The sequence below is a fragment of the Filicampus tigris genome, chromosome 7, assembly GCF_054856515.1.
Source record: "Filicampus tigris isolate MCC_2025a chromosome 7, RoL_Ftig_1.0, whole genome shotgun sequence".
In the NCBI taxonomy this organism is placed as follows: domain Eukaryota; kingdom Metazoa; phylum Chordata; class Actinopteri; order Syngnathiformes; family Syngnathidae; genus Filicampus; species Filicampus tigris.
In genome coordinates, this window is record NC_141223.1 from 8,022,650 (window position 1) to 8,039,523 (window position 16,874).

Genomic DNA, 16,874 nt, shown 5'->3' on the forward strand with positions numbered 1-16,874 from the left:
TTCAATAGATCATTTTATTTTTTTTCTGTTTGTAACTATAAACTGTTGGCATAAATGAATAAAGATACAAAGTAAATTTTGGGAAATTAAGTGAAATGTGATCATTTCCCCAACGCACACCCTAAGAGCTACATGGGGCAAGAATATCTTGACAGACGATCGAATATCAACCTGTCCTGCTGTGTGGCAAAATACTCGCAATGTAACATTCCTAATATTGTATTATGGCTATGGCATGTCTACAAGTCTTGCAGCAAGAAGGTTTGGGTTGGCATGTGAGCTCTAATGTCAGTGCAGCAGGTTAAAGACCTTCCTGTGTGGCGTGTGCAACAACAATCCAAAAGCTTGTATGTTAGGTTCGCTTTAGATGACACAAATTGTCACACAATCTCTACCCCACCTTTCCACTTAGGTCAATTAGACTGGACCTTACTTTACCTATGATCCTGAACAGAATAAGCAGTATATAAAATGTATGTATGAATGGCTATGACTATAATAAGACTTTTCTTATGAAGTCAAGAAATATTGTAATGGCTCATTGAATCCAACGCTGGTTGTGTGCATCATGCAGGCGGCTTAAGTGTCATGGCAGCAGCATGCACAGTAAACGCCGCGATGCTAATTTGTCGCTTAACTTCATTCCAGGCCTTTTCTTGATCCGCTGAGCGCTCAATGTGGAACAACGCGTCGTAGATGCCGGGGAAAGACTCCCCGGCATATTTATTATGCCTGCTTGGAGCAAACACCACATGCCTGGAAAAACAGGTGAGACTAATGTGCATATGAACTCAAAAATATAGTAGGCTATACAGCATCTTTCAGCTAGTTACAGTTAAGGAGAATGAATGAACAAAATGAACATTTCCCTGCAAGAGAATCCATTATTTGCCAACCTAAGAGTTTATGTGGGGTAGTCAAGCAACATTGTAGTTTGAACTGATAATTGATCTGACACTGGAAACGTTTTTTTTTTTTTTTTTTCAACAACAAAAAAAAAACACTGGGGAAAAAAATGGACTTATCTACAACTACGTGGCAACTTTTTTGTGCAGTCACAATTGCGACAGTGCGGTGAGAGGTGTGTGCAGCTCCCAGTAGGTCAATATCTGTAAGCATAAAGCTAGTAGTAGGAATAAAGAGGAGCATTGTTGGCTTTTCTCTTAACCTTGGTAACCATCACACCATTTTGAGTTATATTGTATTGTATATTTCGTTTTATTCTGTTGTTTTAATTTGCAAAGCTTGTAACTATTTCATCTTAGTGGTTTATTGACATACATACACATTTTCATCCTCTAAGAAAACGGGGATCCTACAGCTAAAAAACCTGGCGTGATATAGGAGAAACGGATCAGTTTTATGGGTTCCGCACCCCAAAAATAGTGATAAACAACTGTCAGACCGAACAAAAAAAAAAATTGGTGCAATCATTCCAGTTGCCTCGGTGCTCACAGCGCAATATTGTGTGTGCCAATTTGAATGTTCCAATGCCTAAGTTCTGACATACATAGTTGTAATTAAGCATCATTTAGTTGCAAAAATGACAAAAGCATTTTTAGAGTCAAATATATTTTGTACAAAAAGAGGCCTCCTCCCTTAAAACATTTTCTCAAAAGTTGAGTCAATAAATGGCCTGTGCAGAACCGCCATCGATTTACGGATTATATAACTAAACGGCAGGCGGTTCAGTTTGTGTGCAATACCTGTAGAATGGTCTTCCAGGTAAGCCCAAGGGGTCTATAAAGGCCCTCTCCAGATACATCAGCTGATCGTTCATTGCACGTACCTGCAGAGGGCTGAAACATATGAAAACATACACCTCAATGCAAATGAAAGTTGTGTTAGCCCTCCACTCACTTAATAGTCCAACTTTTTGGGGGATGTGGACTCAAGGGTTCACGCTGACATTTTAGTCTGCGTTCTGACTTTTACAAAATGTCTCCTTACTCTGCTCTGTTGACGTTTTGCAAACGCTCGTGAAAGTCCCTCGCTGCAACAGTGAAATTGTCAACTGCTGAAAACAAGGAGCCTGCAAATGTATGTGCAGAATAGGATACAACTTTGAACAGTTCATTGTAAAAATATGACACCGAGCAGTTTAGTGTATCGCGACGTACCTAATGACACCTCGTACGTCTGCATCTCCTCCGGGTGTGTTTGTGCGATCCTCGCAATGCTGCGCGCGTACGTGTTGAGGGAGATGGCATACTGGTTGGCATCCAGAGGGATGATCTGGGAATCCGCTAGGAGGAAGACGAGGCCGCCTCTTACTTGAGCCACAGCCCGAAGCCTCGTGAAGGAAGGGTCGTAAAACTTCTCCACAACCTCGAAGGTTTCATACACAGTGTGATAGACGGGATAACTGCTGTATCGCTCGATTTTCTACATACATACACACACACACAGGACACTGACATGTCATTATTATTTTTGTAAAAGTGCACTTTTTGATCAATATTATTTTACTGTGCAAGTAGTGTAGTTGTAATGTGTATTTTCACTCGTTACTTATGTATCAAAAACAGTCCCGATTTTACAAACGATACCATAGTAAAGACAATTTTACCCTGTTCTTGGTGTATCTCGCTCTGCCCGCTGCAATTCCCAAACGGACAAAATAGGCTTCGAAATCACTTCCTGAGCCCAGCTTGCTGATCCTACGCGACACAACATAGTGCCAAAGATGACCTGTATGAACTTTTATCAGCAAGTTGTAATGTTTCCTTTTCAATGTATTGTGAGGCTTTTTCGTAACTTGCCTGGGCGCGTCACGGTCATTTGTCCAGTTGTCTCTCTTATGCCAACTTTCATACAGGGAAACTCCTTCCTCTCCTTTCTCTGGACTGGCAATCTGCACACATACAAAGGCAGAGAGAGCCCTTAACCAAACTGGCTGCCACGCTGTTGCCAATTGTGTGTTTACATTTACCTGCTTCGTGAGGTCATACACTACTGTGTGCAGAGATGGCGTACAGTCAACCCTGAGCGTGTGCATACCTTGAAAAGACAAATGTTAACTTAAAAGTAGTATCAGTACATACACAAGGAAACTGATTTGCACTCACCCTCTATGCCAGAGTCTCCGTTGATGTAGGCCACTGCTCTCTCCTGAAGCAGTTTGGCATTGTCCTGTTGATGATTATGGAGTGAACACTTTGGGCCCTTTTTTGGTAGACTGTTTGGTAACAGAAAGTAGTCTGCGCTCGGCGTAAAAAGAGGACAATGCGCCTCAATTTCATGGCAGGGCAATGGTCTAGTTCGGTGTGTTTGTGAATTTGAATTTGGTGGACGCGCTATTAGGGATGTCACGATATCCAAATGTCCCGATACGATAATATCACGATACGATAATTATCACGGTATTTTGGGGAGGTTGGCAATATATAAAAAGCTCACGATACTGTATGAAAGCTCACGATATTGTAAAAAAAACAAAACAATATTCTGTTTTTGTACATAACATCACTCACAGAGAAATAGGTTTGGCCAATCATGCGCTCCTATTGGTGATTAGCGTGGGTCTTAAACATTGGTGGCATCAAATTAAACTGCACTAATAAACTCATCACCAGAGGTTGCTGGAACTGCACAAATGGAAAACAACGTGGGCTTTTAAACAGCTTTGCTGCTATTAATATCGTGACATGACAACGATGATATATCTTGGCAATTTTAATATCGCGATATCACGATATTGCCGATATTGCAACATCCCTATGCGCTATGCCTCACTGGGTGTTCGTGCCGTAGACCTCGGCACATCTGCAAATTTGGTTAGAAAATGTAGACTTCATTTTAGACTTAGATATATCGTCGTTGTCATGCCACGATATTAATAGCAGCAAATCTGTTTAAAAGCCCAAGTTGTTTTCCATTTGTGCAGTTCCAGCACCCTCTGGTGGTTAGTTTATTAGTGCAGTTTAATTGGATGCCATCTATGTTCAAAATCCACGGTAATCGCCAATAGGAGTGCATGACTGGCCAAGCCTATTTCTTTGTGAATGCTGTTATGTACAAAAACAGAATATCGTGATGTTGGGTTTTTTTTGTTTAGTTTTTTAAAATGAGCTTTTATGTTGTTTTTTTTTTACAAAGTCGTGAACTTTTATACAGTATCGTCAGCTTTTTATATATCGCCAACCACCCCACAATATCATGATAATTATCGTATATCGCGAGGTTCATATCGTGATATTATCGTATCGTGACATTCCTACTGTACAAGAAGTAGAGTACACTTCGGTCCAGGTACATTTCCAGTGGCAAAAGTTGTTGAGAGAATTAAAACATTTAGACTGTATCCTACTTAGTACGCCTCCAGTGTAAGGGTACACTGTGTTGTGAGTTGTACTGTACTGCTTGTTGGAAAGACTGCTAATAAATTCTACCTCTGCCCATTCTGTAGAGCCCAGCAGTCCAAATTCCTCCGCATCCCAGCTGGCAAATATTATTGTTCTTCTCGGCCTCCAGCCTGCATGCACGCAGATACAGTACACGCTTTGATAGTGATTGATTATTGGCACCACGCTGGATGCTCCCCGTCAAAGGTACAGTACTTACCCTTACTTAGAAGCCTCCCAGCACTGCGGACAGTTTCATGGACCAAAGCAGCTCCCGACATGGGATCAATTCCCCCAAAAACCCAGGCGTCCCGGTGTCCGCCCAGAATCACATACCTGTCTAGTCCAACACAAGCCACAGATATTACTGCTACACGTTGGGGGTTAGCTTTAATTATGATATAGTTGGCTTTTTAAAAATTCAGCGACTAAAAGACTTTTCAAAATGATCATTATTTGTAATAATGGTATATCAGTCTGATATATATTTCTACTAGTTTATTATTACACTGGGGAGGTTAGGTCTGACAGCTGTTTCTAACCAATTTTGGGTGCGGAATCCAAAACTGAGATCAGTCAAGTTTTTGAGCCACAGAATCCTCGTTTTTCTTTAAAAAAAAAAAAAAATGAAATGAATGTGTCTGTATCTAAAGCTAATCAGTGGAATTTTGCTGGAGTATTAGTGGTGGAGAAAAAAAAAACGCAAGAAAAAGACCCTGCAATTTTGGAATCAGCATGCCAATTTTAGTTTTAATCATCATAAAAATCTAAGGAAGCAGATTTTTTTTTTTCTCAAATTATTCTCCGGTGTTATGATTAGCGCAACACAATGAGATTGTGGTTAGCAAAATTGGTTGACACTCGAGAGGTTCTGAATTTGAATGTTGGCTCATGCTTTCCGATGTGAAGTTTGCAAGTTCTCCCCTTGCTTCCGTGGCTTTGCTTCAGGTACTCCAACTCAAAAACATGCATGCTAGGTTCACTGAAGTCTCTACATTGCTAATAAGATGAATGTGATTGTATAGTAAGGTTGTTTGTCTATATGTGCTTGGCCGAACAAATTTTTTATGTGTACAAAAATGTGTAAAGTTATTCCAAAATAATCCATAGCGTAGTACCACAGGGTTCGTGTCTTTGTACCTGGTTCGCGAGCTCCTCTTATCCTTCCAATGACATTGTAAATCCTTGTCACCTGATTGTTGGTGTGGATATTCATGCGCACTAACCTAGAACAAGCACATTTACAATAGGAATGCGATTTCACCAGAATTTTTTTTTTTTTTTTTTAGATCATAGGCTTTTTACTTAAACTCAATACAATTTACATGTTGTTTATCGTTATTGGTCAAACAATCAAGTGGGGATCTACTGTATGCTTCTCCCAAACGAGATACAGTACAAGGCCTCCATTGTGCTTCATTCTGGCAACTTGCCAATAGCTCATTAGAAAGAGCCCCAGCAACAAAAGAAACACCCAAAGACTAAAAGATGGATGATGGAGTGAGACTACATGACTGTCTTGGGTGGAAAGTGAACACAAACCATACGCACCGAAACACTTACTGGCTCTTGAAGTCCTCTGTAAAACCTGGACCGATTCTGTAGGAGACATTCAAAGCTCCTTTCCAGTTGTTTGGAGGAATTTGCCCCCCCATATTCCTGTTAAGTGGGTCATCATCACAGGTGAAAGTTAACCCAGTTCATCAATTTGCATTATCAACTTCATTATCAAAAATGTACTTGAGGAGGTGAAATGCATCGTGGTAGCCAATGGGATGCACGGGGATGCTGGGAAGTCCAACTCCGTCCTCAGGACGGGATCTGTAGGTGTATTCTGTAAGAGAACAGACCGTAATCCGCATACCAGTTGATCACACACACCGGTACATAACGTAAATAAATAAAAATATAAAAAGTCTTGGGGACCATTATATTTGCTGTTTGCCATAATGACCCAACAGTTAGCTGACTACTTCCTGGTTCATTTTAATTCTGGGGTGTGGACTCTTCTAATAATCCTCACCAATATATAGCATGTACTTCCTTGGTCTGTGCATCTATAAGACTTTGTCATTTCCTTCACCAATAAGCCACTTTTTTATTATGTCAATACGACTGCTGTGAAAAACATTTTTCTTTAAAAAAAAAAAAATGTAGTGTTCTCCAGTCCTCATACTTTTGAATAGAACTGAACATAAACAAAACAGATAAATACACACACCTTTAGCAGGGTAGCCAGGTGTGAGAGAGTCTCCTGCTCCATTGAGGTTCATAACATTTCCTCTCTGAGCCCCAGCGCCCGGAAGATTCCAGCCTTCAGGATACGGCTGCCCATACCGAAGATAACAAGATTTCCAGTAAGTTACTGCACATCATTCCAAGCAGACATATTATGAAGACATATCAAGCAGCCCAGAGTCTGAAGAAAAAAAAGCGAGCCTCCTCAAAGCGGAAATCAACCCAAACATATTTTTTTCAAGAATATGTTCCCAGCAGGCCTACTAGTTGAAACACGGCGTTCTGATTAATATTGCGTTTGTGAAAGATGAGTTAAGCAGCAAAATCCACCCCATTTTAGCCATCTCAGGGGGCGGACATTTTGTCACTTCTGTTGGCTTAAAATGACATCACAACTGCTCAGGGCTCAGGTATCGACCAATCACGGCTCAGCTTCAGAAAATAGGTCAGCCGTGATTGGTCGTTACCTGAGCCCGGAGCGGTTGTGATATAATTTTCGGGCGACAGAAGTGACAAAATGGCCACCCCCCAGAGATGGCTACAAACGAGTGGATTAACTCTTATTATTACCCAATATTTATCAGAATGCCTTGTTTCAACGAGTGGGCTTGCATATGACATATTCTTTAAAAAAAAATGTTTGGGTTGATTTCCCCTTTAAAGACAAAGTCAAAGTCTATTTTCACTCATGGAGGCATGACTTTATCTACCAAAGCCACCAAATTTCACTTTTCATTTCATTCAATTAGTGTGCAGATCCATGAATGTGGTGCAAGCACATCGGCAAACATTAAAACACAAAGCTACCATGTCATCACTTTGCAGAACATTCAAGTATGTGTCGGTTATCACAAGCTAGCCCTAATGACGCTCTTAGCTAATGCTGCGATATGATTAAATAAGACAAATTGCCACGCCACAATTGGAAGAAGCATTTACTTGGTTGTGTAATTTTTCACTTAATGGGTGGATAGACACTCAAAGAGAGCCAAAGACTTGTACACAAGCAAATAAAAAGTACATTTTACATATATGTACATACCGAATTGGTTTGTAAAGCTATTTTAGAATAGACCATAAACTGTACTATTTTAACTCATGCAAATTACCTTGACTCCATCAGCACTGTAATCAGCTGGATCAGAGAACAAAATAAGTCCCTTTGCGCCTGCCAACATGGCATTTTTCACCTGGTGGAGGCAAAACAGGCAGCAAATCCGCAGCATTAAGTCATGCATTTAAGAGGAAACGTCCCCCCCGGCCCCAATTTAGAAGTTTCCAGTTGTCTTAATATGTCTGTGACATGCTTTTGTCACAATCCCAAAAGCATTCATAATTACTTTATAAAACACCTTACACAGCCTCTCACACCTCAGCCTGTTTTGAGGGTGCGGTCCTATCTCATGAAATTGAGCAACCGACAACCTGGCCTGCTCTTCCACAGAACCAATAACAAGTATGGCTTTTGTTACCAAGGCGACCGGGGATGGAGCGTGAAGGATAACTCATTCACCGCCAGACACTTTCAGGGCCTCTTTTACCCGAACGTTTGAAAAACTTGGAAAAAAATATAAAGTTCCTGGGATTGAATGGCTGGACTCTGAAAAGACATATAAAAACGTTTTTGGCCGTGAATGAGTTAAATGAGGCAAGAGGCTTTTAGTTATGATAGCGAAACACATAATGGACAAAAGCAGACGCCCATTTCGAATCAAATGAAATGTTATTTCTTCATATTTTTAAGTGAGAAATCTGAAATCTGACCTGTACAACAGGCTGTTTACGACTTAAGTTTGGAGTTGATTTCTTACCTTATTGCCTCGGAATATCTTCCCGTATCTGACAATGACAATCTTGCCAGTCACATTAATTCCCATCTGCCTCTCCAACTGGGTAAAGTCTTCAGTGCGGCCATAGTTGACATACACCAAGTCCCCCTGGGCAGAATGAGAGTGAGGGGGACTTCCAACTGACTATGCTTACTTTTTGTTGTATCAGCATGCCAATGTTAATTCTCTTCTTGTTTGTTTGTGCACCTCAGGTTGTCCTTTCGCAGAGTAGGCACTGTAGGGAGGCACAATGTTGGTGACATCTTCATAGCCCGCAGGACTGGGCTCTGCCAAGGACGTGTTGAATACCTCAAGAAAAAAAGATCAAATTAGGTGAGATACTGTATAAAAAAATAAAAGATCAAAAAATATATATATATATTGGAAATATACTCTACGAGGAGTAAATTTGGAACACATGGCTCTTGGATCTAGGGAAACTGAAAGTTTAATTTGAGAGTTTGTAGAGTCTGGCTGTAGGATTGTTATTCTGATACCGGACTGGATGGGAGAGAGGGCGGGTCTCACTTCCATTCCGTTTTTGTTTTTCCTACTCCAAACTCACCTAACCTGTCATGCTAGACTGGAAATGGACTTTCCACTAATCATTTATACAAAGGTATTTATCGGTACATTGATTGATTGGTTTAAAATGTCTTAGACGCCCGAAATTCAGAGGGTCTAGTCCAACCCCTGTCAATCTTTTTCATTACTTTCTTGAAAGTCAAAGGTTTACATACAGTAAGATTAATATGCCTTTAAACAATTTTGAAAAACCCAGATGAAGGTGACAAACTAACGGGGAGAAATTCCTAGTGTGTTTTGTCCAATAAAGATGATTCTGATGTCTTTGGAAGCTACTTGGTGGGTTTATTAAGATGGGTTTATTATTGACAATGCACATTACCTCATTGCCTTGTGCGTCAACTACTGCAATGTAATTGGGTTGTGATACGTTGGGGTAAGACAGCAGGACATCATATGGCACCATCTCTACTGAGTCCAAGCCAAATTCCTGCCACTCTTTCTGAAACTGTTCCGCATATTTCAAGTTCTGCTCTGTGCCGGACAGGTGGGGGAGACGTGTAAATTTCCTTGAAAGGGGAAAAAAGTGCTTAATTGTATTTGTATTGGAATAATCACTGACAGGAGGTGAACGGCTTCTTACCGGAGATGCTCTCTGATCTTGCTAGGCTGCATTTCATCCAGAAACTCCCGCATATATTGACTGGAGGCACTGCTTGCATAGTTTGGGTGTGTGGGCTTTGCAAACCACCCTACAGGGTGTACACAATACGTGGCAGTTGGTAAGTGCATCAATTTCAAAGTGTTACAAATAGCTGGAGAACAAATACTATTAATACTATACACACACACAAAAACTTTCACCATTTTCAAGATGAGGTGTCAAATTCACTTATGGCAAAAGAAATGGCGCCCTCTGCTGGATAAGACTCAGACTGGCACCCTCACTGGACCGTGGTGGAATAAATCAACAAGCCAAGAAAGGCGAGGGGTGTGCAAGTTAATGTTCACTGCTGGCTGGGTGGTTCCAGGTAAATAGGTGACTCGTAAGACAATAGTATTTTCAAAGTCTAATACTAATAGACTAAACCGGTGATTCCCCAACTTTTTTTTTGAGCCAAGGCACATGAAAATATACATTTTAAGTTCTGAAAACCTCACAGCACACCACCAAACAAAATGTGGAGACCTGTCAATTCTGTACCCTATATTCTGCCACCTAATAGAAGATCATTTATTTGTTCTGTCTGTCACTAAAAGTTGCTGCCATAGATAGATGGACAAAGATATATTTTTTTTGTTATAAATCCTGACCAATTAAGTGAAGTATGATCTGCGGCACAACTTAAGAGATCTCACAGCACACTGGTTGGGAATCACTGGACTAAATTATGGAATACATTCATTTTCGTGCAGTTTTTATTGTTTTTGTTGTTGTTTTTTAAACTCAATTGCTTGTCAAACAACAAAATAGGATGACAATTATTTGTGGGGGAGGAGGGGGTTAACGTGGCCGTCTATCTCGGGATTCATGCCAGAACCGCTACTGACTATAACGCCTCGATCATTATGGGACTGAGAACCGTACACACGTCCACGCAGCAATTGTCCCTGTAACACTTCCAAACAGCGTCATCCTCTCACATCCACACAATCCACACAACCAAAGATCGAAATTACTTGTGCACGATATCTTGTTTTTCCCTCTCAGTTAAATCTGTGTTCGTGATTTACCTGCGATGAAACCCAAACAAAACAATGCTGTCACGGCCGAAATCCACCAGATACAGCGAATGGATCTGCTACTTTTTGTCATGTTTTGCTGAACTAACACTCTGCACACGCTTCCAGCAATCCAGACAAGCGCCTCATACCACCGTGGTCACGAGGGCCGTGATGCTCTAAACCGATTGGACCAGATGAAGAAGAGGTGTGGCGTGTTTCATCACTTGATTCAGACCATAAGGAAAATCCCGAGACCACTGCGAACGAGGCTTTGTTACGTCACAGTCACCATCAATCGCGTTTGTTTTTTCTCATGAAAGATTTGCCAGCGTTATCCATACATCGTTTTCAATAAACCAAGGAGAGACTACAGTTAGAATTAACATTTAAAACAGTTCCATAGTGTGTGACAATAGACACACCCACGCCCACAAACGCCCACACGTGACACAGCAGAGGCTCACAATCAAGCCCTGATATTCATTTTTTTTGCTCAGTAGCGAGTGTGGCTAGTTGCGCAATTGGATCAAGAGGGGGCACAGTTCCCTCAAATGAAATCCGCTCAACTCTTGTCTCCTCCACTCCTTGCTGTCTGTAAGCTATTGTCTAAATGTTAACTGACTCGTGCGCATTCGCACATATTGATGCTTTTATCCCACTTCAAAGTTTATTTGCTAATGCTTGTCTGTAACGTAATTGCAGATGTATATGCAATCACAATAATCCCAAACAGTTCTGTCAAGTTTGAATCTAAATTGCTTGAATCTAAATTGACAAAAGGTGCCCATATAACAGTAGAAAACCTAACCAGACCCGGATAACACGTTTGACCCACCCCAGCTGTGTAGCAGCAGTGGAGGTGGTCTTTGATGTCATGGACTGGAGCGTGAAAGGAGGAGGGGGCTCTGTGCTCGCAGGAATGTTGGGAGGTAATTCTCACACCTCATCGTGTTGTTTTTACTGTATAGACATTGAGGGAATCACCTTTCCACCTGCCACCATGATGAAGGGCTAATATTATGCAAGTTATTGATCGTTTAGACTTTAGAGGGACGTCAGATTTAAAGTTTCATTCATTTTTTTGTCCAGACTGCTTTTATTATTATTATTATTCATGCATTTTGTTTGTGTGTATTATGGCACACCACGATTATGAATATATTTATAGCTCACATTTTCATACAATGAGCTGTTCATTTCAAAGTTAAAATAGCTTTACTTGTAACACGTACACGCCAACTAGTGCCAATTTTGCCTTACTAATGAAAAAAAAAATAGTAAGGACGAAGAGTGTATCGCGACTAAATACTCAAAATGACTCTCTATACAGTAGTAATAGATGTCAACGTAATGTATTTGCGGGATATTGCTTTTTTTTAAAAGTTACAATTAAAGCAAAACTGTGCACCAGTATGGACAAGTGAAGTGCTAGAGGTTAACAGGTAGAATTTTCCAATGGCACTAATTGTACTTGTTTATTTATTTATTTTTTTTAACTTTTTGCATTTGTCAACTAGTAGCCCAGTTTTGTCTCACCAGTAACACGGGGACAAAACGTTTGTATTGTACTCTATTCTATTGGACTTGAGCGGTATGACGTCGCCCTCTTGTGGCCATTTAAGGAGTGAGACTGATAATGGTCAGCCTTCTCTCTCTGTCCCCCCCCCCCCCCCCCCTTCTCCACCCCACCCCCCACTCTCAAATACATACGTGCTCTTAAACTTAGGTCGAGGCAAAGAGCTGGCTGGCTGGCTGGCTGGCTGGCTGGAGCTCCCTCAGCCACACACGCACACACACATACGACCCCCCCCCCCCCCCCCCCCCAACACACACACGCCAACCGGCACTTTGACGAGAAGGTCTGGGACATCATGGTTGTGTCAGCGCGGAGCTGGCTCGCCAACGAGGGAGGAAAACACTTCGTCCTGGTAGGAGCAGCTTTGTCAACTTTTTCAGAGTAGTGACTAGTTAAGCATTGAACAGTATTTGTGTTCGTGTAGATGATGTGGTGGGGAGCTAACACCTGGCTCTTTGTCAAAACTTTCCTGATGTACTCCAGTGGACAGCAGTATCACTACCTCTACAAGATGCTTGGGGTAAGCACACGCCACACACTTGACCTCAGCTACCTCGGACAACTTGGGTCAGATATCCATGCAGATGTCTTCTATGATAGAAAAATCCTAAGAAGTGTTAAGCGACACTGCACATACCTGTATACACAGATGGTTTTACATAACAACCGAGTAAAGTTGGACCTTTGTCTAAAGTTGAACGTGTTGACTACATTGTAGTCACTGATGGTGTAGGGGTTGAGTCTGTGGTCTGCCTTTTGCCCAAAGTCAGCTGGGATAGAACTTAGAACTTCAAAACTAGTTAAAGTATACCCAAACATATTTTTTTTCAAGAATATGTTCCCACTAGTTGAAACACGGCATTCTGATTATTATTGTGTTTGTGGAATATGAGTTAATCAGCAAAATCCACCCCTTTTTACACCTCAGGGGACGGCCATTTTGTCATTTCTGTCAACTGAAAATGACATCACAACTACTCAGGGCTCAGGTAATGACCAATCATGGCTCAGCTTCAGAAAACAGGTCAGCCGCGATTGGTCGTTACCTGAGCCCTGAGTAGTTGTGATGTCATTTTCAGTCAACAGTAATGACAAAATGGCCGCCCCCTCAGATGGCTAAAAACGGGTGGATTAACTCTTATTCCACAAACGTAATGTTTATCAGCCTTGTTTCAACGAGGGGGCTTGCATAGAACATATTCTTGAAAAAAATATGTTTGGGTTGACTTCCCCTTTCAGGAAAGATGCTATAAAGATTAGGAGATCCGGCTTTCAAAAGAGGCCAAGAGTTTTTATGAGTTTTGCTAGCTGTTGTGAAATGCGCTATATTAATTTTTTTTTATTGTGTTGTATTGTATTTTAATAGAGTGTATACTGTAAATGCAGACTGAATTAACAGTACTTCATCGGGATGCAGCCAAGTTGTGTATTACATTTTTATTAAATAAAAACAAGTACAGCTCTTGATAAGATGGGGTTACGAGTGACTTGCTGTGGCGACACCCGGGTGCCTTCCGCCCTTGTCCCTCCGTCCTTACTCATAAAAATGATCATACTTCGACCCCGTCCGTCCTCGTCCTTTTAAAGCGCTTCCGTCCTTGCATTCCGTCGGCGAATGAGTCCATGTGGGCGTTTGTGTCCTGTGTGTGTGCGAACCAAAGGGGCAGTCAAGAGTAACATACGCACACGCGCACTCGCACACTGGGGTAGGAATTTGATGCTTGCAGGGCCATGTGAGCATTGATGTAATTGTTGTCACAAGTTTCTGACAGTGTGTCTGTGTGTGATTTTGATACACACTTCAAATCACCACTGACGTTGACAGATGAGTTCAGGTCAGATGGTTTTCAGACAGAAGTAGAAAAAGATAAACAATAAATGAAAATCAAACGAAAATCCATGCAGGTTTTTTTTTTTTTTTTTTTTAAATGTGGAAAAAAAAGATATGGCAGCAAGCAGCATGTGTGAGCTATTCATGTGCAGCCTGACCGGTGGGAAACATGGGGGAGAGACGGGCAAGTGCGGGCATGCTGCTGGCTTTTGACTGAATGCCTTGACAGAGGGCTTAAGTGTGTGTGTGCGCATGTACACAAATTAGAGATGCAAAGCTCTATCAGTACTGAAAGAACTTGAGATTTAATTCCAAAATCACCTTTCCGATTCACCTTTGAGATTGAGTTTGAGATCTTACTGTATCTCCTTCGAGTTGTTGTTTTTTTTCCTCGTTGCAACAGGCCTTAAAAGAAAAAAAGCTATGCGACTACAGAAGTATAATATTGGTATCATCTTCACTTTGAATCCAAGTTGTTCATTGCAAAGACTGGCCTCTTAGTTACTTGTCTGACGCGTGTATCTGAATGAGCCACATCAATTGTTTTGTCATCTGGCGGCTCTAATAAGAAGAGACGGCACCAGCAGAGTGCTCAAAGGAGTGGCTTTAAACGTGCAGGCGGACTCACAACCGACATTGGCATCAAATAGCCCTAATTACAGATCAGGGGCTGGTTGTGTGGGGCCAGATTACACAGTTGACAACCTTCACGTGCCACTTGAGGTAAACAGCACAGCTTTCACCCCGGTCAGGTGATCCTCCGCTTCACAGAATCCATGCGGCGCAGACGCTGATTGGTGATAAATTCTCCATTTTCTTTACCAATTATTCACAGGGCGGGCTGGAGTCGATCCCAGGGTGAGAAGTGGGGACCACTCTGCACTGATGACCTGTTAAGCTCAAGACTGACTCTTATAGTGACAGACAACCTTTCAGGGCCATTGTGACTTGCCCTGAAAGAAAACACCATCAAATACTTTCGAGGCCTTTATTAGGCAATGAACAGTTCGGACAACTCATTATTAGGCAGTAGAACAGCCAACCAGCATTGGATGTATCCTTACGATGAATACAAAGACGGCAATAAAAATCAGTTGCAAGTCACAAATGTTAAAGCGGAAGTCAACCCCCAAATTTTTCCTGACAATAATGCACCTCTACTAGTCTAAAGAAGGCATTCTGATAAATATTGTGTTTGTGGAATAAGAGTTAATTCCGCCCGTTTTTAGCCATCTATGGGGGCGGCGATTTTGTCACTTCTGTCGACCGAAAGTGACATCACAGTTGCTCAGGTAACGACCAATCACGGCTCACCTGTTTTCTGAAGATGAACTGTGATTGGTCGTTACCTGAGCCCTGAGTTGTTGTGATGTCATTTTTAGTCGACAGCAAGTGACAAAATGGCTGCCGTCTGAGATGGCTAAAATGAGTGGATTTTGCTGCTTAACTCATATTCCACAGGCAATATTAATCAGAATGCCGAGTTTTAACTAGTGGGCCTGCTGGGGACATATTTGTGAAAAAAATATGTTTGGGTTGGCTTCCCCTTTTAGCAACATAATCCACCCATTCTCAGGGGGCGGCCATTTTGTCACCACGTGAGACTCACACTGTTCTGCTGTTTTCTGGGGTAATTTGTATTTTAATGTACTGCTTTCACTGTCTTATGTTGTTGTATTCTTGCTATTTTATGTTATATGTAAAGTGCTTTGTTATAGCTGCAGCTGTTGTGAAGTGCACTATATAAATCAAGTTTTATTGTGTTGAATTGTATTTTCCTGCAGCTTGGACTTTGCATCAGCAGGGCTTCTGCATCTGTGCTGAACCTAAATTGCAGCTTGGTGCTGCTGCCCATGTGTCGCACTCTGCTTACTTTTGTCCGGGGAACACGCACGGTAGGAAGCGTCTTTTATCATGTCTTTGCATTTGGGTCTGGATTCCAAATTTGGGACATTTTGATTAGTTTCTCACCTCATAAAATATATATCATAGTGACACAATGTGGACACCAGTAGTGGTATCTATGAAGGTGTAGAAATTGGTGCTGATCCAAATTGGGATTGTTGACGACATTGTCATAAAAAAAAAGCTGATTTGCGGGTGAGTACCTGTTTAAGTATCACAACCGTTGCTTGATTAACTCATTCACTGGCACCTTTTTTCAAAGCCGGTCCCCACATCGGCACCCATTTAAAAGCATTTTAACAGATCTTACAAGACCCACAGAATATTAGATAATTATAGTTTTACATAACAAAAGTTGGAAGGTTTTGTGAAAAGTTTAATGTGTACTGGGTATAGAAGAGTAGACCCTCTTCTTTCACCAGGAAAAAAAAAAGTCTGTTTCTCACATTTTTTTTATTACTTTGCAATCAGCACTAGAAGGTGGGTTGATTTCACCAGAAAGTGGAGAAAAGTTGTTATTTGTAAAAAAAAACAACAACAATGTCAAGCAGAACCATCATTTTGACACTAATATTTTTACTTTTGTGAAATAAATGTATTACTGTAAAACAACAACAAAAAACACTGAGAAAGTGATTATTTTATATGGTGTTCCACATTCTCACCGTGAACTTGGTCATCATTTCTTCCACACAGTAATGTGTAATAGAGCATTGAAGTGTTGTGTGTGTGACGTAATCCCGAATTATGTCCCTGACCACCCCTCATAGTTTAATTCACACTAACTGCTGTTTGTTCAATGCCTCCCACTCAAGGTATCAAGCAGAAAGACCCGGCGACTTCTGGACAAAAGCAAGACCTTCCATGTCACATGTGGGGTTGCCATCTGCATTTTCTCAGGT

The 16,874-nt window shown here is 41.3% G+C and overlaps 2 protein-coding genes across 6 annotated transcripts in view; one reads left to right on the plus strand and one right to left on the minus strand.

Moving 5' to 3' along the window:
* Nucleotides 1-10,858, minus strand: naalad2 (N-acetylated alpha-linked acidic dipeptidase 2). 2 transcript variants are annotated; one of them, XM_086035478.1, is made up of 20 exons: nucleotides 10,670-10,858; nucleotides 9,579-9,687; nucleotides 9,318-9,504; nucleotides 8,618-8,719; nucleotides 8,393-8,518; nucleotides 7,691-7,771; nucleotides 6,565-6,670; nucleotides 6,084-6,177; nucleotides 5,907-6,002; nucleotides 5,484-5,569; nucleotides 4,564-4,683; nucleotides 4,392-4,474; nucleotides 3,069-3,132; nucleotides 2,933-3,000; nucleotides 2,763-2,854; nucleotides 2,570-2,660; nucleotides 2,121-2,328; nucleotides 1,951-2,032; nucleotides 1,707-1,799; nucleotides 1-756 (listed from the first exon to the last, which is right to left on the minus strand). In XM_086035478.1, exons 1-20 carry the CDS (start codon nucleotides 10,749-10,751, stop codon nucleotides 567-569), a joined length of 2,160 nt encoding a protein of 719 aa, XP_085891604.1. In that variant the 5' UTR covers nucleotides 10,752-10,858; the 3' UTR covers nucleotides 1-566. The 2 variants fall into 2 exon arrangements, with proteins under 2 accessions (XP_085891604.1, XP_085891603.1); XM_086035477.1 differs by having other exon boundaries at nucleotides 2,121-2,385; nucleotides 10,670-10,857.
* The window catches only part of nox4 (NADPH oxidase 4), a 22,330-nt gene continuing 15,124 nt past the window's right edge, over nucleotides 9,669-16,874 (plus strand). Inside the window, exons 1-7 of one of the 4 annotated variants that reach the window (XM_086035482.1) lie at nucleotides 9,669-9,717; nucleotides 10,787-10,865; nucleotides 11,501-11,589; nucleotides 12,387-12,588; nucleotides 12,661-12,756; nucleotides 15,852-15,962; nucleotides 16,788-16,872. In XM_086035482.1, coding sequence (XP_085891608.1) covers nucleotides 12,532-12,588; nucleotides 12,661-12,756; nucleotides 15,852-15,962; nucleotides 16,788-16,872 — 349 coding nt within the window. In that variant the 5' untranslated portion in view covers nucleotides 9,669-9,717; nucleotides 10,787-10,865; nucleotides 11,501-11,589; nucleotides 12,387-12,531. Of the gene's footprint in view, nucleotides 9,718-9,864; nucleotides 9,967-10,786; nucleotides 10,866-11,031; nucleotides 11,590-12,386; nucleotides 12,589-12,660; nucleotides 12,757-15,851; nucleotides 15,963-16,787; nucleotides 16,873-16,874 lie in introns of those variants that run through there. The other 3 variants (XM_086035481.1, XM_086035479.1, XM_086035480.1) reach the window with 3 other exon arrangements.